This window comes from Mus musculus, chromosome 7 (genome assembly GCF_000001635.26).
Source record: "Mus musculus strain C57BL/6J chromosome 7, GRCm38.p6 C57BL/6J".
Classification (NCBI taxonomy): Eukaryota; Metazoa; Chordata; class Mammalia; order Rodentia; family Muridae; genus Mus; species Mus musculus.
In genome coordinates, this window is record NC_000073.6 from 90361364 (window position 1) to 90384988 (window position 23625).

At 41.9% G+C, this 23625-nt stretch overlaps 1 protein-coding gene across 11 annotated transcripts in view; it reads left to right on the forward strand.

Moving 5' to 3' along the window:
• The window catches only part of Sytl2 (synaptotagmin-like 2), a 108509-nt gene that overhangs the window by 59153 nt on the left and 25731 nt on the right, over window positions 1-23625 (forward strand). For 5 of the 11 annotated variants that reach the window (NR_110348.1, NM_001289583.1, NM_031394.3 and 2 more), the window contains exons 5-8: window positions 10094-10175; window positions 11464-11578; window positions 14026-14829; window positions 18139-18210. Coding sequence is in view for 10 of the 11 variants with exons in the window: in NM_001289583.1 (NP_001276512.1) it covers window positions 10094-10175; window positions 11464-11578; window positions 14026-14829; window positions 18139-18210 (1073 nt within the window). In the remaining variant the exon portion in view is untranslated. Of the gene's footprint in view, window positions 1-10093; window positions 10176-11463; window positions 11579-14025; window positions 14830-18138; window positions 21820-23625 lie in introns of all 11 variants that reach the window. The other 6 variants (XM_006508356.3, XM_006508357.4, NM_001368878.1 and 3 more) reach the window with 3 other exon arrangements.

Consider the following 23625-nt stretch of genomic DNA (forward strand, 5'->3'; position numbering starts at 1 on the left):
ATTACCTTTTTTACATGCTGATCACAGATTCCACTCTGTCCTCTCCTCGCAGTGTTGTCCTCCCTCCCCTGTCCAGTCTGCCTTCATTTCTCTTCAGAAAAGGGCAGACCTCCCACGTATATAAATCAAACAGCATATCACATTGCAGTAAGACTAAGTGCATCCTCTCCTATTAAGGCTAGATGAGACATCCCAGTAGAAGGGAAGAGACCCAAAGGCAGGCAACAGAGTCAGAGAGAGCTCCTGCTCCCATTGTTTGGAGTCCCACAAGAAGACCAAGATACATAACTGTGACATATGTGCAGAAGGTCTGCATAGGTCCCATACAGGCTTCCTAGTTGGTGATTCAGTCACTAGGAGCCCCTATGGGCTCAGGATAGTTGAGTCTGTGGGTTTTCTTGGGATGTCCTCGATGCCTCTGGCTCCTACAATTCTTCCTTTCCCTCTTCCTCAGGATTCCTCAAGCCCAACCTAATGTTTGGCTGAGGGTCTCTGCATCTGTTCCCATCAGTTGCTGGGTAAAACCCCCCTGGTGACAGTAAATGCAGAACTCTTACCATAGCTCATAGCATACAGTATGCACCACTAAGTAGGGACGATACTCAATATAGCATTTCAAGAACCTCAAGAACTGGTGACACTCTACTCATTCCTCTTGGTGTCCCGCCCCCAACCCCATTGCCTGCTTATGCCCCTGATAGATACTTTCTTTTCTTTTTAAATTTATTCTTCTGTCACAAATTTTATCCTGACCACTGTTTCCACTTTCTCTTCTCTTCCCAGTCTCTCCCCTCCCACCCCTCCCTCTTCTCTACCCCCAGATCCACTCTGCCTTTGCTTCTCTTCAGAAAAAAAGCAGGCCTTTAAGGGATATCAACTAAGCATGGCATATCAAGTTACAATAAGACTTTCATAAAACAACAAGAGCAACAACAACAAATAAAGCCAAAATATTAGAAACCCTGGTTAGAAAAGCGATGGTCATTTAGACACAAGAGCAAGGAGCTGGGAGCAGATCTTAGAATCTGGGTATGACAGGGCCTGAGGAGCATGGAGCACTAATCAGCAGAGGGAACAGACAGCACTACAGAAGAGGCAAGGCAAGAAGGAAGCATCAGAGGCAAACAGCTTATCCCACTGTTTGATCAAGCCCAGACTTCCCATTCTGACCCTTCCCCCCCCCAACCCCCCCAGGTCATCATTCCACCACAAAGGACTTGAGAGGCAAAGATGCTCAACTCCTTTTTGTTGTACCCCCTCAGGATGGTGGGCATTCCCCATCTTCCTTCCCTCCTTCCAGGCTAAGATCTGTGATTTGGATGTGCATTGTTTTCTGCATGGCCTCTGACAGACCTTCTGGCTCTTATCCGTGAACTGGAACCGGGTTACCTTACTAGGATGTTGTGAGAGTAACTGAAAGGAAACATGGGAGCTGGTCAGCATTTCTTAGGAAGAAGAAAAACTGGCAACTTCCCGATGGCGTTGCAATTCTACTGTTATATTACACAGATTAAGTGTGGTTGAGAAGGGCAGCACACAGCTGCTAGGCGTGTCTCGGGTGCTTTGCTTAGTTAAGACCAGTTCTGTGAGACGTGGCATGAGTGGTAATCAGTCAGCTGTACTTCCTCCTCTCCGTGTCAGAGGCCACCATTTTTTTCTTGGTGTCAATCTCCTGCAGGGCTACCCCCTTATGCTGTTTAACCTTTGTGAGCTGGGTGTGTTAAGTGTGTTTTGGGGCCTGCGTTTACAGGCTAAGTGGTTTTCAATAGAATGACTCAGCACCTGTCAATATTTTCTTAGCCAGGAGAGAAAAGTTGGGGGATGTGAGGCTGGGCCATGCAGTTTTTTACCTAGGCATGGTGACAAGAGCCTTTATTGTGTGGTAGCCACGAGACCATTGGAGCCCACTCATAAAATGCTATGGGTGATCAGCAAGCAATAAGACATGGGCAGCCCACTGCGTTCTCCATGAACTCACCTTTGTTTACAGCCATGGCACTCGGAAGCTCAGAAAGGGTTATGAGCAGAGAACACTGTCCCCTGAAGGGCAGCTGGAAATCTGGTCACCAGCAGCTGGGGTCCTGGTGACTAACTTAGCTGGATGGTGTTTGCTGAACTTGATAAACTACGGTGGAGGGCCTGATTCCTTTTGGTTTTAAACTTGCGAAATATCACAGGCTGATGCTTTCTGTAAAACACAGAAATGAAATACAGAAGGAAAAACAAGCACACAGTAGATCACTGTCAACTGGGCATTTGGAAAAACTGCTATAAATGGTCCTGGGTACATACTCTCAGTCCATCATGTACTTATGTCACCTTGAATTGGTGGTGAGCAGTATGGGTTGCCATTGGGCCATGAACCCGACATCAGGAGCATATCACATCCCCTCCTAAAATCACCACTGAGCATGTGTACACAACAAGCCATAGGACATAGCTTAGTCAAAGTGAGGCATGCAGAATAACGACCAGAGAAGCTCTTCCCTCTGTATGTCAGAGCCCTGCCCACCAGTGAAGTGTAACATTTCCTGTCTGGCATTGGAAGCCAGTCTTTGTTATCTGAGATAATAATGTGTTCCCTTAAACAGGTATGGAGCCCTGGGTATCACTAAGAGTCTAATAGGTGTCTACCAACCAGAGCCTTTGATGTCTCTGCTACAGGCACTTCTTTAGATTGAATGAACCCAGAAAAGGGTGGACCTTTTCATTTCTCTGTCTGTCTGTCTGTCTGTCTGTCTGTCTGTATCTCTCTCTCTCACCCTCTCTCTCCTCTCTCTTTCTCTCTATCTCTCGCTGTTTGTATGTGTCTCTCTCTCTTTTCCTTGATGCCACCTTTGACAACTTACCCTCTGATGGTTTATAACTGCTTAATCTCTAGAGTTACAGAGAGGCTAGCTGAGACATCTAAAATAAATATTGCTCAGATGCACTCAAAGCTACCAATTCTTTCTCTCTTCTAGCCTCTTGTCCTCTTCCCTGTCACACACCCTCCAGATGCCTGCCCGTGTCATCCTCTCTCTTGGAAGGATGAATTATATAAAACAAATTGTAAAGAATACTTGACTTTCCCCTGCTACTAAGCCTATGTAGTTATTACTAAGTTCTAAGCCTATGAACTTGGAAGTTTCAATCTCCTTTCTTCTTCTCAACAGTCACCTTCCTAAACTACAAATCCAAACATATTTGTGCCATCCTAGCAAGTAGGCCTCTAGCTCCTGTGTAGCAAAAAGAAGGCCTAGCCAGGCAAGAATTAGATATCTGAGAGGTCCTTGCCCTTGTACCATAAAAGCTTTATTAGAAAAATTATTAGGACTGGTGGTTTATAAGATTTAAGAGCTGTTTTTTACAAGGATCTTTATAAAGCTCAAAGTCTTCAACCAAACAAGGCAAATTTATAGGAGGGCCATTAAAAGTAACACTCACCTCAGTGTCTTGATATCTTGTAAGAAAGGGGCCCAAGAACTAAATGACATCAATAGACGTCAGTGACTACTTTCATTATAGCCACTTTGACAAATGTGAGCCTAAAAAAAAGAGTTAGGATGTATAGAATGCAAAGAAAAATAGAATAAAGAGAATATAAATAGGTATGCATGGTGAAGATATAGTCACTAATTCACAAGATGCCTACATCTACTTGTAGTATATGTATAGAAATAAGGTATTTAAATATCCATCTTTGTGAGTCATTGAGAGAACCCATTTAATGTCTTGTGTGCATCTAATAGCGTGAGAAGTTCTTTAGAGGCACAAGTTCACTCTTCATTCAGTTGTTTATTCTGTCAGTCAACGCTGTAAGTATTTATCATGTACAAGATGGTAGCAGGGGATTCAAAGGTGAATGAGGTTCGCACCCCACTCCCCCAACTTTTAGGAAGCCACTCTCTGTAGAAGGGACTGACTATAATTGTGCTTGCTATGATAATAGGATTTACTTTTTACATTTATTAATTCCATGCTGTATATTGAACCCAGGGCATGGGGCATGTTAAACAAGCCCCTTTATCACAGAAGTCCCAGGGTTGCTTTATTTCATTTTATATTTTTTAGAGTCTTAACTAAGTTGTCCAAGTTAGCCTTGAATGAACTCTGTGGCTTAGGTGGATCTTGAATCAGTGACTCCTCTGCCACAGTTGTCTGAGTAGTTAGAGTTGTAGCCCTTGACTACCAGGCCTAGCTGGTAGCAGTACTGAAAAGGCTGAGAACACAGCCAACAGTGCTGATTCTATCCACCATGGGGCTGGGGTGGAGGGATGGTAAGGACATTCTGGACCTAGTCACATTTAGGATGACTCTTGTGGGATGATAAAGCTGTATTAGATGGGACAGTTGTTTAGATAGGACATTCTGACATCCCCTGGTTTGCTGGGGAGTGGATGTGATCTGGTGTGGCTGGTCAGGTATGTGTGGTAGATAAGTGTGTGTAAGGAAGAACCTAGCAAAGCTAGAATGCAGACCAAGAAGCTAGACTCTTTGTTGTTGTTAATCCATGAGGAGCTACCAAATGATTCTTTTCTCAGAGCAATTCTGCGGCAACAGTGTGCAGACCTGGGCTAGATAGTTCAATGGGGAATGCTGCAGCACTTTAGGTGAGAGATGGAGAGAAACTAATGAGGGAATGGAGACAGGATACAGAATGTAATAGATCTGTAGATCATACTGTGGTATATGTTAGGGACACAGATGTTCTCAATTATGCACACAGGGTTACCTGAGATGCACACAGAGCTACTTGAGCAAAGGTCCTCACAACGGTCCTTAGCTCTCCTTCCTCCAGGAAGCAGACGATAACAAGAGAGGGACGTTTAGTCCATGAAGTTACTCTTAGTCCCTAGACAAGTGCCAAGCAAATGACCTCTGAAATGAAGGAAGGAAGGAAAGTGAGTGAATGAATTAACAAAAAAAAATTGATAAGATCCTGATTATTAAATAAAGACTAAATGGTGAGGGAGGAGATGGGTGAAAAGACAAATCAGCAAATAAATTGATGAACAAATAAGGCGCTTTAGACTCCAGAGGTAAGTAAATAAACAAACAACAACAATAAAAAATACAAAGAAAGGAAGAAGAATCTCAAACTATAGGTAACAATGGAATCAACAGTCCCCAGATTGCATCACTGTTTTTAAGAACCTCTTTCTTGAGAAGCAGGCTGGATAGAGCATGAGACCTATCAGAGGTCAGCTTACACAGGCACTGTGGTGCTTGGAAGGACACAAAAGGATCCAGTAATACAAAGTGTGCACATGTGGGTTCCCAGGCACTGGTGAGCAGGGAAAGATGAAGGAGGTTTGAATGCAAACCCTCTCAAATCTGCATAACCCTGAGATTGGAGCATGGAGGATGGGAAGCTGGAAGGCATGGAGTCAGGAGAGAGGCTGGCTGCTGTCAGGATGCGTACTGTCCATAAGCTACAATCTCTCTGAAATGAGTTGGGGTGGGGGTGGGGGCAGAGCTAGGCTTCACTATGGTATTTATTTCATTCCCTGATGTTAGCTCATTTTTTTTTTCTGAATGAAAAGAGTTTGATTGTTTCTTCTGAAAACGTTAACCTCCCAGCATCCCACTCACCTTTGGTTTGGGAAGAATTAGATGCTGTTTTGTATATTGGCATAGGGCACCAAAGTGGCAGCTTTAGAGCCTGTGTTTCCCTAACGCTCACTCTGCCACCATCCTCCCTCCTACCCTCTGTGGAAAAAAGAGCCAATAAACCCCAACTTCATCAGCAGCTCTGAAATACTATTACCTTACTCTAATGATCTCCTTCGGGAACAGCTTTTCTCTGTGTATGTCCACTCCCTCTACCAGAAGAACTAGCTATTTGCTAGAAACCCCAGCAATAGGCCCAGTGTAAGATACAAGCTTGCTCTTGAAGAAAATAGAGATGAATCCATACATTTGTCCCTCCCCCAGGCCCCTGAAGGTTTGATAGAAAATTCAATAATAAGAAACCTTCATTTCTAAGATGTCTGGCCCACAAAATTATTTATAGCAAGCTCTCAAGAGAATATTTAATCTTATCAGATTTTAGATTTACTCCAATCTGTTATGGTAGTAAAAGCTCTATAGGCACATCAAACTGCCTTATACTTGGATGGCAACATGTTCAGGAAGTGTGCAGTGTAGACTGTTATAGTGTTGAAAGAAGTGTGTGTGCTCACAAAAATACCTTAGAGTGTATATACTAACTCATTCCCTTTGTTTGTCTCTGGATTACTTCTTCATGTGTTTTTGTTTCTTTTTGAAGCATCGCAGAGCACCACCACATGCCGAACACAGAGCCAGACTGTGAGGGAGACACACAACAGTAGCCTCCACGGAACTTAACAGCTCCAAAGGAGATCAGACTAACTTTAAAATCAAACTAAAAAAAGGCATATGAAGATGATTAAAACACTAGGGATCAATCCTAGTGTTTTAATCATCTTCATATGCCTTTTTTTTTTTCCAAGTGTGACTTCTGGTATCACAGGTCCCTTCTGAAAAATGTATGGAAGAAGGAAGTTACAAAGCATAGGCTATGGTACTTGGCTTTCTTCCCAGTTTAAAAATCTCATCATGCATTTAGGCATGGTGGCTCACACATTTAATTTCAGCCCTTGGGATGCAGACACGGGTGTACCTCTGTGAGGACAAGGTCAGCCTGATCTACATAGAGAGTTCCAGGATAGCCAGGGCTATGTAGTAACACCCTATCTCAAAAAATGTCTTCATGTGTAATACATTGAACATCTATTGGTTCATGACAGCATCTACCTCTCTCTGGTAGGAGTGGAATTCTAAGGAACAAAATATACTCTATCTGGCCATTAAAAGATTACAATTTGATGCAATATAGATCTTTTGTGTAAAGTGTCAATAAAATGTGTAATAATGAGACAAGTTATGCTGCAGGAGGGGAGATTTGCATTTTGCTTGAAAATGACAGGGCTGACTGTGGCACACAATGCAGTACAGAGTTGAGTGAAAACCACCATGAGGCACATGAATAGGCCAACAGCTATGTTTAACCAGAGAATGCTAGGACAGACTTCGGTAAGGGGGAAGCTGGCTTCATCTCTAGTAAGTAAAGTTATAATCAGGATGTGCAACTGGGGCCTCTGGAGCCTGAATGCAGAGATAACTTATCCTTTGAGGTTAGAAAATGGGACACTTTGCTCCTTCTTAGAATTGGGAACAAAACACTTATGGAAGGAGTTACAGAGACAAAGTTTGGAGCTGAAACGAAAGGATGGACCATCTTGAGACTGCCATACCCGGGGATCCATCCCATAATCAGCCTCTAAACACTGATACCATTGCATACACCAGCAAGATTTTGCTGAAAGGACCCTGATATAGCTGTCTCTTGTGAGGCTATGCCGGGGCCTGGCAAACGTAGAAGTGGATGCTCACAGTCAGCTATTGGATGGAACACAGGTCCCCCAATGGAGGAGCTAGAGAAAGTACCCAAGGAGCTAAAGGGGTCTGCAACCCTATAGGTGGAACAACAATATGAACTAACCAGTACCACCAGAGCTCGTGACTCTAGCTGCATATGTATCAGAAGATGGCCTAGTAGGCCATCATTGGGAAGAGAGGCCCCTTGGTCTTGCAAACTGTATATGCCTCAGTACAGGGGAATGCCAGGGCCAAGAAGTGGGAGTGGGTGAGGAGGGGAGTGGGGGGGCATGGGGGACTTTTGGGATAGCAGTTGAAATATAAATGAAGAAAATACCTAATTAAAATAAATAAGTAAATAAGAAAGTGGGAAGGAGTAAGATATAATAAGGACATGTCTAGGACATGTCTGCCCCTTGGTGACAGCCAGTCTCCGTGTCTGGGTCAGACCCTCCGATTTTCCAGCTGCTTTACTTAATAAAGGAGATCATTTACACTGTGTCAGGCATCTGGTGTATACTGTTCATCAGATTTCACACTGGCCCATTTTGTGGGGAATTTATTACATTTATTTCCCCTTTCTTCCCTCAGAACCCTCCAATATACTCCCCTTTGCTTTCTTTCACATCCACGGCCTCTTTTTCAATTGTTGTTACCTGTGTGAATAAACACAACCTGTTCGGAATGCTTAATGTTACTTGTATGTATATGGTTTTAGAGTTGGCCATTATTGGATAATTAATTGGTGTACTCTTCCCGAGGAAGACTATCTCTCTTGCTCTCAGCATTCCTGTGTATGGTAGGCTTTGTATGGATGGGCTTTCCCCATTCGTGTTAGCATGGCTATTGGAGCTGTTCTTGTTCAGCTCACACTTCAGCAGCCACTCTGGTAAGACTTCGATGGGTGTAGCCTCTGACATTTCTAGGAGACACAATCTTACAACAAACTCCCTCTCTTATAGTCTTTCTGTCCCCTCTTCCACAATGATCCCTGTGTATAAGGTACAGAAGTTGTGTTATCTGTCTATCAGTTGGGGTTGGGCTGCACAGTTCTGCATTTTGACCTGTTATGTTTTTCTGTAATGGTCACTATCTGTTGCAAAGAACTTTCCTTGGTGATGGATGAAGGATAAAGTTATATGTGGGTATAAGGACAAATAGTTAAAATGTAGTTAGGAATTGTGCTAGTTTAATAGGGTGGCAATTGTAGGTTCTCCTCAAGGCCCATGGTCTACCTAGCACTGGGTAATTGGCTAGGTTCCCCTACTGACCACTTAAAGTGACACTGGAGAGAAATGGCCTCTCAGTTCTGAGGTGTTGGCCTTTCATGTGGACACCAAATTCTATCAGTGGCCATGCTTCTTTTTGACAACTTAATTTGACTTTGCGTCCACCTAGTACAGGAATAGATTTCCTATCAACTATGTCCAGATTTTGGTTCCATTACAAGTTCTTCCTGTATTTTCCGTTTCATATGTCCTGCCTTCCCCTTTCTTTGGCTTTGTGTGACGGGGCTGTAAATGACACCTCCTCCGATGTACTTTCTTTTTGGATCAATAAGGAAGGTGATGGAAGGAAGGATGATTTTCTTAAGAGCTTAATGAGAAAAAAAATAGCAGTTCAAATACAGAAATGAAACCACAAATTGCTAGCCTTGGGGTTTAGTGGCAGCAATCTTTGGCAAGGTTCCATGACCCTAGGGTGAATTGTTTCCTTGCCTGGGTTTCTGTTCCTCTGCCATGAGGGGAAAAGCCATCCCCTTCAGAGGATTTTTCCAAGCTCCTGATTCTGATGTCACTAAGAACCGGTAGAGATTGAGAGGGAGCAGCAGTTCCAGCCAACAGTGACTTCATTTTTTTTTTTTTTATGTCTATGGCAAAGCTCCCTGGAGCAAGCCTTCTCAGCAAGCAGATTTCCCTCCTGTCCTGGGATTCTGTGACCCACTTTTCTTCTTACTCATAGTCAAGGGAGTGGCCTGCTCAACTCATCATGCTCTTGGCACTCTTTGTTTACTTTCACCCCGGGGGCTGTGCAGCCTTTGGCAAGGGCATCATGGTTTAGAAAATCCTGTGGACTTCTTTCAAATAGCTGCCATCTACCCATCCCCCACTTTCTCAATGGCCTTCTGGTACTTTTCTTTTGTACCGGGGTAAGAACTCATCTATTAGCTTGTTGGAACGATGGTCATAAGAGATTGCTGTAACCCACTAGCTTTTGTGTATAGTTATCTGACTTGGTCATTCTATCTCCTTGGCAGGTCACTTGCCTTATCCAGTCTCTGCTTCAGTTATATTTTATATGTATTAGGAGGAACACTGCCATGGGATTAAGATTTTGTGACTTTATTTCAGCCATAAAGCCCATTGCTCACTTTCTCACGTGTATCTTATCTTAGATCTAAGTTTGAAACGAGTTCATTTCTGCAAGTTGAAGTTGTGAGTGAACCTCTTGTGTGCCTGTACCCTGGACGTCTTCAGGGACCCTAATAGGTGTTTTTGTCTTCTCTCATGCTGCCCTTACATCTTTGTCTCACCATTGCCTTTGTTTTGGTCCCTAATCATGGCTGGAGCCCAGTTTCTTCTCCCTTCTTGCAGTTTGATCTTGTAACCTTCCCCACTTCTCCTGTCTTAGAAGCTCTTGGCCGTGGAGCCATGATCGATGCCTCGGACAGGGTGAGATTTTATTTTCTGAGTGATGGTTTCTTTTGCAGTTCCAGTTTGGTGGATCCAGCTTCCAGTGTGATTGATATGTCCCAGGAAAGTACGAGGACTCCAGCTGTGTCTCTGCCCAAGGTAGATGGAGCCCAGATGGTTAAAATCTCATTATCGGCAAGAGTGCCAAATTTCCCATCATGTTAAAGCAAAACAAAATACAGAGACTCCTATAATTCATTGTGTGCATCAGATGTACATAATTTGGGTATTTAGTTTAAGAAGTTACTCCGGGGGTGGATAAAGTTGATAATTATTATGTTTGTGTTGCTAAAGGTCCAGCTTTCTTTCTGTCCCCAATAGTTAAACAATTTAAGGGCAGAAGAGATGGGTTGCCTTAGTGCTGAAGAGAGTTCACTGTTCATGCAGAGGACATGAGATTCTTAACTGCCTGTAACTCCAGCTCCAGAGACCCAATGCTTCTGGCTTCTGTGAGCCCCTGCATGCTCAGTACCCACCCCCATCACATACACATAATTAAACCTTAAAATTGTTTTTAGAAGAGCCAGGTGGTGACCCATCATTTAATCCCAGGCCTTGGGATGAGCAGAGAACAGACACAGTAAGATCTCTGGGAGTTCCAGGCCAGCTTAGGACGCATAGTGAGACTCTGGTAAAAAAGTGAAAGGTAAAAATCCTCTATGGCATTGCCGTTCGTGGGCTATGGAATGTGGCTTGTCCATTCTACCACGGTCCTTACTTTTAGGCATAGCTTCTCGAATGTCTCTTGGAGGTCTGTTTCCAGGAGAAACTGACTATTTGTAAAACTACAAGCAGTCATCATTTATAGTCAGTTATATTAATATGAAAAATCAGAGGCAGGAATGTTGTGAAGCCTAGGCCATTGTGTAGCCTGTGTAGGAAGGCCCTGTCTCAAAACAGCAACAAAGCCAGTCTGAACGTACTTAAGCCTGTGTTTTCAGAGTTGTCCATAGTAATGATGATGAAGCGCCTCAAGATGACTGAAGTCATCATGCAAGTAACTTTGAAAGAACGGTTATCTAATGTAGTAAGTAAGTCATGTGGTAGGAAGGGCCCTACTGAGAATCTGACCTAGTTAGAAAGCTAGGATTTCCTTGCCCTTGACCAGACCTTTACTATCAATCAGGGTCGTTGTTACCAATAAAATGCACTTCTGATCTGACTCAAAGGACTTTGGCTATGCATATACTTTATATAATTGTACCTATGTCTTTTGTATTATGCAGAGTAATTTTATGCTAACCAAACTAAACAGTTGCTCTAGGCCCTAACATGCCTAGATTGGACTGGTTAAAGCTATCAAATATGTGTGCTCATAAGCATTTGGTAACACGGGGTCGCTGTTATGACATTTAAACCACGTTTAATAAACACAATTTTTCCCCAGCAAAGGAAGAATCCATTCAACAGCCCCAAGCTGCCGGAAGATCACTCCTTGCAACAAACCAAACCCGAGCAGTCAAAAACTGGAAAAGCTGGTTTATTTCAGATTTCAAAAGAGGGTAAATATTATTTTTCTGGCCTAGCTATTTTTATCTTTGTTATCTGTGGACAGGGGGGAAATGCTCAGAGTTCTTTTCACTAAAATAACTCCCTGGAGAAAGTGAGAAGTCTTGATGGTTTTCTTCTGCCGCTCTGTCCATTGTCTAGATAGCAGGGACTGAATGTCTGCACATTCCAGTCCTGGTGTTGCCACTTGTTCTGTGACCTCCGTGCTCTCAGGTCCCTCAGCAGTGACATGGAAAAGTTTTGACCCAGAGGCATGCAGTCTTTCACATAATAGTATTGCTTGCATGCCTACCACGTGCCAACACTGTTGTCTGTTTAAAAGAAGTTGACAAAAAAAATTTAAAGTGGTCCCAGGAAGAAATGTCAAAGCTTTCTGCTCAGGAGGGTTTGATCATGTGTGTGGTTTGACTGAGCTAAGTTTGTCACTTGTGGAAGTTTACATGCCAGGAAGAGGAAATTCTGTCTCTTCAAAAGCAACTGTAGGGTGATATCACTCACTGAAGATTAGTCAAAGATGGGAAAGAGTTGGACAGTGATCTAGAACCTTCTATTAGCCTGTCTTAATATGTTTCCCATTGGGTACACTTTACAATACACAAATATCATGTAGGAAAAAAGCCATTGGAGCATGTTAGCTCTTTTTAAACTTTTTTGATAAGACATTAGTCTTAGGTATTGGAATTTTTATTTTAAGCATTGAGTTACTTTTTATGGTTTTAATATATAATTTTAAAAGATGGTGTTTGTATTTTTCTTTCAGCCTCCTTTGAGAAATTTTTAAAAAGTTTTCAAAAATTATTTTATGCATGCTTGGTGCCCTCATAGTTCAGAAGAGGGCATCAGATTTTCTGGGAACTGGAGTTACAGATGGTTGTGAGCCACCATGTAGATGCTGGGAATTAAACCAAGGTCCTTTGTAAAAACAACAAGTGCTTTTAATCACTGAGACATCTTTCAAGCCCCTTCAAACTCTATTTGCAATGTTTTTATAATCAGTAAAAAGTGTCACCAAGCAAATAAAGCACGGTAATATTTTCAATAATTTTTACATACAAGAAATCTTGTTATGACATCTTACACATATATTTCATTGTATCTTGCTTGCATTAATTCCCACTGCCTCCCTCCATCCTTCCCTCTCCTGCTTAGTTCTCCAACTTGTGGAAAATACCCCCCCCCCACTTTCAGCCTTTATTTCACACACACACACACACACACACACATACACGAACGCACGCACACCTTGATTTCACATAAGAAAAATATGTGATATTTTTGCTTCTCTCTATATTTTCATTTTGTTTCTCTTTCCTTTCTCTTTAATCGTCTCTCTATATGTTCGTAGTGCCTTTTGTACTTTCGCATCCCATGTGTGCACACATATAGAGGTCAGATAGCAACTTTGTGGACTTGGTTCTCTCTGGCTACTTTTTGTGGATTTCATGGGATTGGACTCAGTTTGCCAGACTTGAGTGGAAAATGCCTTTACCCTCTGAACCATCTTACCAGCTTTTGTACATCAGTTTTAAGAGAAGAGTTGTTTAAAATAATACTTAACCGAATGTATATACAATACTTATATATGCCCTATTCCCACACGTGCAGATCCTCCTTCATGGTTAGCATCTGCTACCAGAGTGGCATGTTTTTTATAACTATGAAAGTTATAAAGCTTTCATGATTTTCATTGCTGTGAAGAGATGCCATGATTTGGAGGCTTGCTTACAGTTACACAGGGTGAGTTTATGACATCATGGAGGGAACATGGTAGCAGCCATAGTGTTGGCACAGAAGCTAGGAGCTATGTCTTACTGGAAAATAGAGAAGAGAGAGAGAGAGAAAGTGAGAGAGAGAGAGAGAGAGAGAGAGAGAGAGAGAGAGAGAGAGAGAGAGAGAGAAAGAGAGAGAGAGAGGAAGCTAGGAAGCTAACTGGGAATGGATGGGCTTTTGAAATTTCAAAGCCCATTCCCAGTCACACATCTCCTCCAGCAAGGCCATACCTCCTAATCCTTCCCAAACAGTTTCACTAAGTAGGCAGAAAACATTCAAATATATGAGCCTATGCAGGCCACTTTCATTCAAACTACCATATCACACAACACACGGACAAGCTACCTTGAAACATCTTTGTCATCCAGAGTAAATAGTTTACATCAGGGAGCCACCCTTGGTGTTCTACATTCCATGGCTTTGGGCAAATGTATAATGCTGTGTGTTGCCATTGTAGTGTCATAGAATAACGTTTCTACTGTGGAAGTCATCTGTGTACTAACATGCAGGTCTGTAAGTGCTTTTCCCATTAGGTCTGCATTTATGCAGCCCCCCTTACCATCTTTAATATTTCCATAGTGCTTACTGGATGCAGACTAAGCTTAGGTCTCCCTTAAATTGTAGAGTTGCTCTCCACTTAATATATCACCTAATATATTTTAATTTTCAGGTGAGTTGTCAGAATCAAAAGAAAAGTCATCTATCCCAGATATGCCACGTCAGCAGTTAGAGAAACCAAAGCAAACTGTATCCACAGAGCCTGAAAATGCGTCTCATACCAAAGCTCCAATCCCCAAAGCCAGAAAACTGATCTACAAATCAAATGACTTAGAGAAAGATGATAACCAGTCTTTTCCCAGACAACGGAGGGACTCCCTGAATGCGAGAGGGGCTCCAAGAGGGATCCTAAAGCGCAACTCCAGTTCCAGCAGCACGGACTCAGAGACCCTCCGTTTAAATTACAACCTTGATCCGAAAAGCAAAATCCTATCACCTGGCCTAACCATCCACGAGAGAATCTCTGAGAAGGAATTTTCTTTAGAAGACGACTCTTCCACAAGCTCACTAGAGCCGTTAAAGCACGTGAGATTCTCTGCCGTGAAGAATGAGCTTCCACAAAGTCCTAGACCCGTCCTTGGCCAGGAAGTGGGAGAATTTACTGTTTTAGAATCTGACCAGTTGCAAAATGGAACTGAAGATGCAGGGGACATAGAGGAGTTTCAGAATCACCCAGAGCTCTCCCACAAAACACCTTTGTCTCATTATCAGTTAGTGTCAAGCCCAAGCGATTCAGGAAGGGAAAGAGAACAGCTGATGTCTTCTGGGTCTGCTCCAAGAGATGAGATCCCTTGTCATTCAGACATTCTACCCACAGGACCTCAGTGTGTTGAGAGTTCATCCGTCATCAATGGGCAACAAGAGAAATCATCACATTTTACAAAGCTTCCATCAGAATTGTCCAAAAGCCCTTCCGGTAAGAGTTGTCATTGCAGGTTACAAAAGCTGGCTTCACCAGACAAGCTGGTGAAATGATCAGGTTAGCCATTCCTGTAGAAGATCAAGGTTTCGTTTAAGCATCCCAGCTACATTTCAAAGAGCTGCCATTTGGTAGCTTTCCTAAATTATCACCATTGCCAAAAGAATCAGTGTCTAACTCATGTTTAATATGAGTTCCCTTACAGTTGATCCTAAAAATACAAAATGAAAAATAAATGAAATCAACCAGGTGTGGTGGCACAAGCTTTTAGTTTCCCACTTGGGAGGCTAAGGCAGGAGGATCTCTGTGAGTTCAAAGGCCTAGGTAAAGAGTTCCAGGCAATCCAGACCTGCATAATAGAAAGAATCTTTATCTCTGTTTCAAAAAGAACAACAACAACAAATGAAATCACATATACAAATAACAATGTTTTGAGTTAAACAAAAGTGAGTATACAGAGTAAGTATTACATAAACTCTAAAATGTTTGCATAGAGTGAACACATCATTATTTACTAGTATAAGGCTGCGAAACTAGACTTTGAGTACTTTTGAGTGAGTGAGCCTCAAACTACCTTCCCATGTCCCCTCTAGGTTTTCTGCATCATTCTTGGGCCTTGAAAAACATAAATTGAAAATGTAATATTTTGTACGTTCTCCCATCTTGATTATGTCTTCATCTAATCCTGTGATTTGTGTAAAGTCTTAAGATTTTAAAATAGCTGAAATCAAGTTACCTCTTCTCTCGTTATCCTTAGGTTGATTCTGAAGAACTTTAGCTTAGCCCTGTAGCTTCAACCATGTCTGAGTCAGCCCACTCACTGAGACAAGGCTCCTTTGCTCTTTGCACATTTAAATTATTTGGATATGATAGAACTTCTTTTAAAAAAATTAACAAGTGCTTCTCCAAGTAATCAGATAATTCTTATAAGAAATTCCAAATGATTGCCCAAACATTAGCGAATAGTCATATGGCACTTACTGAAATTAGTGGTTCTCAACTTTCCTAATTCTGTGATCTTTTAATATAGTTCCTCATGTTGTGGCGACATCCCTCGACATACACCATAAAATTATTTTGTTGCTACTCCGTAGCTGTAATTTTGCTACTGTTATGAATTGTAATGCAAATATCTGATGTGTAGGGTATGGGTCTGGACCCACAGGTGAAGAACCACTGACTTAAATGTTTATCTTAAGGATGAAAAAGTCCAGGGATAATATTTCCCTTTGTTATACATTATAAGGAGAAAGTGACAAGACTTCCTTGTTCTGAAACTACACCTGCTTGCTCCCAGGTCGTCCTTGTCATTTTGTATTTAGTTATTTGTTCCATCAGATTTTACAATCATGATCATTTCAAGAAAATACTGTCAACAAAGCTCTTTTTGATAGGCTAATAGCCTTCCTGGTCTCAGAGAGTGCCTATATACACTCTATATTAAAAGTATGCCCATTCACTAAGAGCCCTTTTCACTGTTTGACTATTAAAATAATCTATACAAGGCACTAGGACATTCAAAGAACTCCCTGTAAATTTCTGAGGGTTTGGCTTTAGTCACAAGAGTCAGAGCAATCAAGACTCAGCTTATGTTCACAGTGAAAAACAACACAGAAGAATTCTTCAGAGAGAAGGAAATACTACTTACCCACCATAGAATTTTTGAAGAAATATTTTTATTTTAATATAACAACTTTATATGTAAAATATTTAAGAAGAATCACACACATATATTTTAAAAAATACTCATCTGTGATATTGCTGTTCAATAGTAACTTTTGCTAACTTGTAGTTATACACCCTGCTAAAATTTTTAGGTATGTATATATTTCATAAATTGTATTTATACTACCCTGACATTTTAAGATTTACTTTTAATTTTGCACAAGAGTATTTTGTCTGCTTCTATGCCCATTCACCATGGTCTGCATGCCAAAAGAGGGTGTCAAATCTCTGAACTGGAGTTACAGATGGCTTTGAGCCACCATGTGGATGCTATTGAACCCAGGTTCTCTGGAAGAACAGCCAGTGCCCTTAACCACTGAGCCATCTCTAACCCCTACCCACAAGACTTCCTTATTTTAGCCAAGAGTTTATCACAAATGTTTTCCTCGTTATTAAATAGTCTGTAAATAGACATATAATCCTTTAAGACTTTCACAATTATTGTCAAATATTTAATGATTCAATGTGTACTTAAGTAAGAAAGCTGATATCGGCTATGTATCAGTATTGTGCAAGTCTCATGTTTTTGCATTTAGTCAGAGTTGATTAAAATTAAAGACTGAATTTTATAAACCAACATGTTTTTATTGATCTGAAAGTGTGGCTGACTGTAAAACATTCAGCTCATCTTATGCTAGGATGATTCTCTCCCTCTACTGGGCAGCTTAGCATTTTAAAGGAAAGCCCTAAACCTTGTGAGCCTTTACCACTAGCTTAAGGAAATACCTAATGAGTTCTTATAGAATGCATGGGCCTTCTAATTAAGGCTCACAAGGAATCTAAACACTCTTCTTTAGAGCCCAAGCCAGTTGCTTAGCTGACAACAAGCAACCAGTTCAGTTGGCCTGGCTTACAGAACTAACTTCAGACAGCCGAAAAGTAGAAAGGGACCAAGAAGCAATGGAGGAGGCTGCTCTGATTAGAGGTCTAAGACCCTAGCATGAAGCCCATCACCAGGACAGCTGTTAGTCAAGATTCCTGGGACCTGGCTTCAGAGATTTTGATTTAATACATCAGGAGTTAGGCCCAGGAATGCGAAGATTCTCGTTTTCTTATCCAAGTGTTCTGGAAAGAATTCATTGTTTAGTCTTACTTGAAAGTTGTTTTTCTAACTCCTGAAATTACTTCAATTTGTGCTTCTTGAAGCTTCCCCTATGGCTTATGACAATCCCCTTTTGGGTGGGCAAAGCCATAAAAACCAGTATGTCATCCATTGCTGGACTTTCAGTTTTATGCAAATATTTGACGTTGGAGAAGATTAGTACTTAAACTATAATGTGGAGCAGAGTGCAAAGCTCACATGATTTTTAAAACATATTCCATGGACCCCAGTGAAAATTTTAGTACCTCTCCACACTATTTGAAGGGGTCTACATTTGTCTTCCTCTCTTGTTACAAGGTGTTTTGTTTTTTGGTTTTTTTTAGAATAGTTAATTAAAATTTCTTATACTAAACTCCCTAAAAGATATTGATATGGGCAGCTAATACTGTCTAAAGTGCCCTTTTTAGAAGGTAGTATGAATGACTGAAAAATGGTCCTGTAAACATTATCTAATTTAGAAAAGCCTTTCTGTGTTGCAGATGAACTGACTCAGTGTGGTGAGCCTGAGCCATCACAGACAGCAGACCACAGTTTTAGAGACCATCGGCAAGGTAAGCCCCTTCTCAAGGCTCTCACTGCTCAGACATCCTCACATGTGGGTCCATGTGCTACAGAGATAAGGAAGACAACTGACGAGTCCATATCTAAAGTCCTAGACTGGTTTAACCGAAGTTCTCATACAGAGGACACTATGTCATCCCTCCAACATCTCCAAGGAATAGATCTCAAACAGCAAACAGACTCAAAAGCACAGATTAGCAACGCCTTGATGACAGACAATACCTGTCTGGAAGAAGACGACTCAAAAGTCCCAATGCCCACTAAAGTTAAGTTGAAGCCTGTGAGGTCTGACTTGGCATTCCAAGAAGAAGGAGCTATGCTGGTTTCTGTAACTTGCCAAGATAGTGATGCACTTCTCAAGTCTAACTCTGAGAATTTGTCCCAACAAGGCACCCACAAGGAAGGTCCAGATACACTGCAACGATTTGAAACCTACAGAATCCCAAGTCGCAGGAATGAAAACAAGGGTGGTAGCCAAGGTTTGGAGAGTACAGAAGGAGTGGGGACCCTTCCTGCAGACGGTGACGACCTGCTCAGGGCTCTGAAAAGGTCTGATTCAGAAGCCCAAGTCCCATGGAACACTAACCATCCTGAAAGCTTAGGTAAAGAAGAAACCGAATTCCATCTGCCTCAAAAAAGTAAGGGGAGCACACATATAAATTCAGACTCTTCAGTAATTGTCCTAGGCTCTATTTTGAAAGATGATACAGAGAGGAAAAGCAAAACCAAGAAGACTTCCCTCCTAAAATCTTCCCTAGAGACAGAGAATAGTGCATTACCCCTTGGGGCTGCCGACAATGGATCTTCTTGGAAGAAGCCTGAGGACCAAAAAGAAGCCAGTGAGGACCCCAAGAACCAAGTGCTGAGAGAGAAATACAAGCGAGTGAGCGACCGAATATCTTTTTGGGAAGGAGGCAAAGCTGGTGCTAAGTTAAAGGCATCACAGCTCACATCTTCTTGCAGCCAGCAGCTTTCTGCTAAAGCACACCAGCCCAGGAAGTCACAAGTCATGTCCCTGGGCAGTTTATCTTCAGGTCAAAGTGACTATAGTGAAGTCACAGCTAAACCAGTGGTCTTTGATGAGGATGGCCAAGCACCCCATCTCTCACGTTTTGATTCCTCAAATAAACCTGAAACAACCAGGCCCCTGATGTCAGGTCTATCCAAAAACTATGCTGTAGGTAACCAGTCTGATAAAGTAACTCAACTTCAAACTATGGGGAATGAAACACACCCTTCTTTGGAGAAAGACAGACTTGTGATTGATAAATCAAATGGCAGCTTCAAAGTTCTGTCCCTAAGAGAAAGAATGGATGAACCCAATACAGAACAAGTCTATAGTCACTCTCAGTTTGAGAATCTGAGGAAGTTTTGGGGCCTGGGAGCTAATGTAAACAGTAAACACAATGATGGGAATAATACAGCAACAAACAAACAAACTTCTGTGCCACTGAACATCCAGAAATCCAAGGAGTTTAACGCCATGAAATTATCAAGAGAAAAGACCCAGGAAGTAGAAGAAGGAAGACACTTAAGGCAGGGAAATGTTATAGCTGCAGAAGAGATGGAGAAATTAAACTTTAAGTGCATGCCTCAAGAACCACCAGATGAAACCATATTTCCGCAAAAAACACTCTCAATTGAGCCTTCAAAGGAAAATGAAGGAAAAAATACAGAATACTTTGGTACTCAGGTGATTAAAAAGGCTTGCTCAGAGCAAGAGATTCAAGAATCCATAGTGAAAACAAGCATTTTGCCTAAAGTCTCGAAAGACACGTTCAATGACAGGTTACAGAAGTTGCTGGCAGAAGCCACATTACCAGCAAGCCAGACTTCTGGCAAGGAAGTTCATGAACAGCAAGCACTCAAAGTAGGTGTTTCTGAAAATGGGAAAAGTTTTGCCAAGGATGAGGAAGAAGTCACAGGGCTCAGGGAGAGCCCCAAAGAGCCCCAAAGAAGAAATCAGCAGGACTGTAGTGTAGACAAACTCCTAAAGGAATCAACTAGAACTCCATTGAGTCCCTTACAATCCCCGCTGGAAGCTGTTACTACTAGACCCATCTCCCCGCTTAAAGATGACCTATTGTTTGAAAAGTGGATGAAAGAGAACCACAGTCCTTCAGCAGATCAGAGAGAGATCACAGCTCCTTTTCCACAGGGTGTTGGAATTTTGGCAGGTGCAGATCTCATCCAGAAGGACAAACATTGTAACACAGAAGCTATGCTTCAGTTGGCTGCAGAAGGCTCTCCTCCATTGGCTCAGCTTCCCCATTGTTTTGATGGAGTTTCCAGTTCTCCAGCAGATATGTCTTTATCTTGGGATGCTCAGCTTCCATCTGAGAACGGCACGTTGCCTTCTCAGAAGGAAATTTCGGAGGCTATAGAGAAAGTTGTTCTTCCTTCCAAACCAGCAGCAACTGATGTAAATGCTGTGTTACAAAAGCTACTTAGAGAAGCTGGAGAAGTGGACGCCAAGCTCCCTGAAAGAGAGCAGACAGCAGGTACACCCTCATGTCCTCAGAGAGTGAGTCCCCTATGGCCTGCTCCAGACCCTGTTGTTCCAAATAAGGACTTCCATTCTTTTTGCACGGTTCCTGATACAACTCATGAAGGTCGGTCTCACTTATCTGCCAGAATGTCACCATCAGCACATGCCACTATGTCACCCACTTCTACTGTAACTCAGTATGGCCAGAGGCTACTTCAGGAAGTGGCAGAGACAGTGAGGGAAACAGTCATTCAGCCCAAGTCACAGTACCCTGAATTCAGGGCTGGCTTGGAAAAACTACTGAAGGAAACACTACAAACATCCCTGTCAAAAGATAAAAAGGATACAATGACTATTTCTCCATCAGCCTTAACAGGTAGCTGTGAGATGTCCCATCAACTTTCTTCTGAATTCCATCTTACAGAAATACAAGAAACTGTAGAGAAGGCTGAGGCTCCATCAGTAACTGAGAGTAGTTTTGATGTTGGTCTTGAGAAACTTCTTAAAGAGATGTCGGAAGGACCTTGCCAGCTCCAGGCATCAGGGAGAAGAGACACTTTAGAGAAGCAGCCTTCGCAAGTAGAGCAAGCAGGGTTCATGGGGGAAATACCCCATCATATTTTGGATGGCCCAGGAGCCTCTAAAATGAAGGTTTCATGTAGTGGTTTGGAATCTCAAATCAGCCAGTGTGATAAGCAATTAGGAGGAGATGAAGCTGTGACTGGCCCATTGATAGATGTCCAGGATAACAAAAGTGGGTTTGAGGTCCCTGAATGCTCACAACTTCATGAAGACCATAAAATAGAGACCAATGGAACTATACAATTTGTAGAGGACAAAGGCAGAGAAAAGGTCATTACAGGAGAAACACAGGCTTCCCAGGAACCAGGCTTTGAAGAAGCTCCTAAAGAAATGAGTGTGTCCAGAAATAAGCACTCCATTGTTCTTCTGGAAACAAAAGGAAAGGCTATAAAAACGAGGGAAGTTAAGTTGGTACTAGCAACACCATATAAGAGACAAGAGGAAGAGCAAGGGCCAGAGGCATGCTCAGAATATGAGTTTTCAGATGGGAACACCAGCTCTAACCGGGAGAACTGGAGAAATACCTCCAGTGAGTGTTTGAGAATTTTTACTCCATTGAAGAGTCTGCTTAATGAGATACATGTGCAAAGGATGACTTTTTAAAGATTGGGGTCATTTTGATATTGTTCCAGAACAATATTCTTCTTTTGTTAGTTCTCTCAAACCTTTCTTAATTAGAGAAAGACATTTTATCTATTTTCTTTATTTGGATAATTTGAATAAAAACAGCTTTTCTCACAAGGCTGTGTTTCAGAATCATCTCATAGAATCTATTAAACTGTTAGATTCTGACAGTATTTTTAAATAACTTTTTTTTTAGATTAGCAAAATCCTTTAAGATACTTAAAGCAGTTGTTTTCTTGAAACTAATTAAAATTTCTAAGCTGGCACTCCTCACAGATGTCTCTAGTAAAAGTCACAGTGAGAAAGTACCACAAATGGACAGAAACTCAGCATTTAGAGTCGGTGCGTTTTAGCACTGGTGCAGTTAACATCCAGGGCCAAACACAGGGCAGCAACTTTCCTTGTGCTGTGGGTTCCCCGCCCCCCTCCCATATTTCTCTCTTTTCTCTTTCCGTTTTCCTGCAAGAACATTTCCCCTTTCTCAAATATGTTTTAGCAAGATGAGGCCACCTGATCCCACCTAAGGGTATTGCTTGGCTCTGCTGCCTTGGCTGAAGTTTGAAAGCCATTTACTCAATGGCTACATCCATCTGAGAGCACTGGGGGTTCTGCTTTCAACCCAGCCATAGAACACAGGGCTTGGCTTGACTTGATGTTGATCAACTCTTGGGCATTTTGGCAGAAACACCCCAGAGCAAACTGGAGTGAGAAGTTACCGGATCAGAGCAATGAGGCAGAGAGGGTGCTCTCTGGCAGGGTCATTTTAGCCAAAGCTGCTTAACAGCAGTTGCTCATCTTCCTTGTGGTTTGAGAGCGTCAGTGGACCTAGATGGGCTTTACTAAGTAAGTGGCTGACTCGTGAGGTGTCAGGGGGTTTTTCTTTGTTTGTTTGGGTTTTGTTTGTTTGTTTTGCAAGCAGCTATAGCATCTTTTCTTGACCAGTGACTGAAGGATCCATATGTAATTCCAATCAATCAAGTTTAGCAAATGTTGCTGATTAAAAAAAATTAAAAAAAAAAAAAAAACAGAAAAGTGAAATAATTTCTAAAACTAAACATGAACAAGAATAAAACCATTCCACTAATCCAGTGGAGATATTCTCTTACAAAACTGCCCTTCAATTTGAATTAGGAGAAAAAACTGGCCCATATAAATCTGTACTTAGTAAGCTATCAGTGCACTACAAGAATGGCTACACACATTGCCATAGTGTTGGTAGTTTTCCTGAGTCTTGAGATCTAGGAAACCTACATCTGTTGATCTGGAGAACTCCCCAGCTGAGCGAGCGCTCAACCATACACAGATGTTACACATCTGAATCCTGTCTTCTGTGGTTTGCTGCTAACTTTTTGTTTTATGGCCCCAGAATTATTTCATGGCTGTCTTCAAAAACTAGAATGTTAAGTGTGAAGATTAAAAGTGTGGCTTGATAAATTATGTGCCTAAAATAGAAGTGTGACTAGCCCAGAGAGTGTGAATACATCAGAGAGTGTGAATTCCTCAGCACTTCTGTATTAGTGTGGTCACCTCAGTACTATTGGTTTATGATCACAAATAACCAGGAAAAAATTTTTTGAAGGGCATATTGGTAATGGGAATATTTCCAGTTCTTTGGTGAAGTATTTAAGAGGGAAGCAGGGTGGGGCGTGGCGGGGCAGGGCAGTGCTACTTTCTCTTTTCTGCCTACTGTTTCATTGCCCTCTGCTGCCTG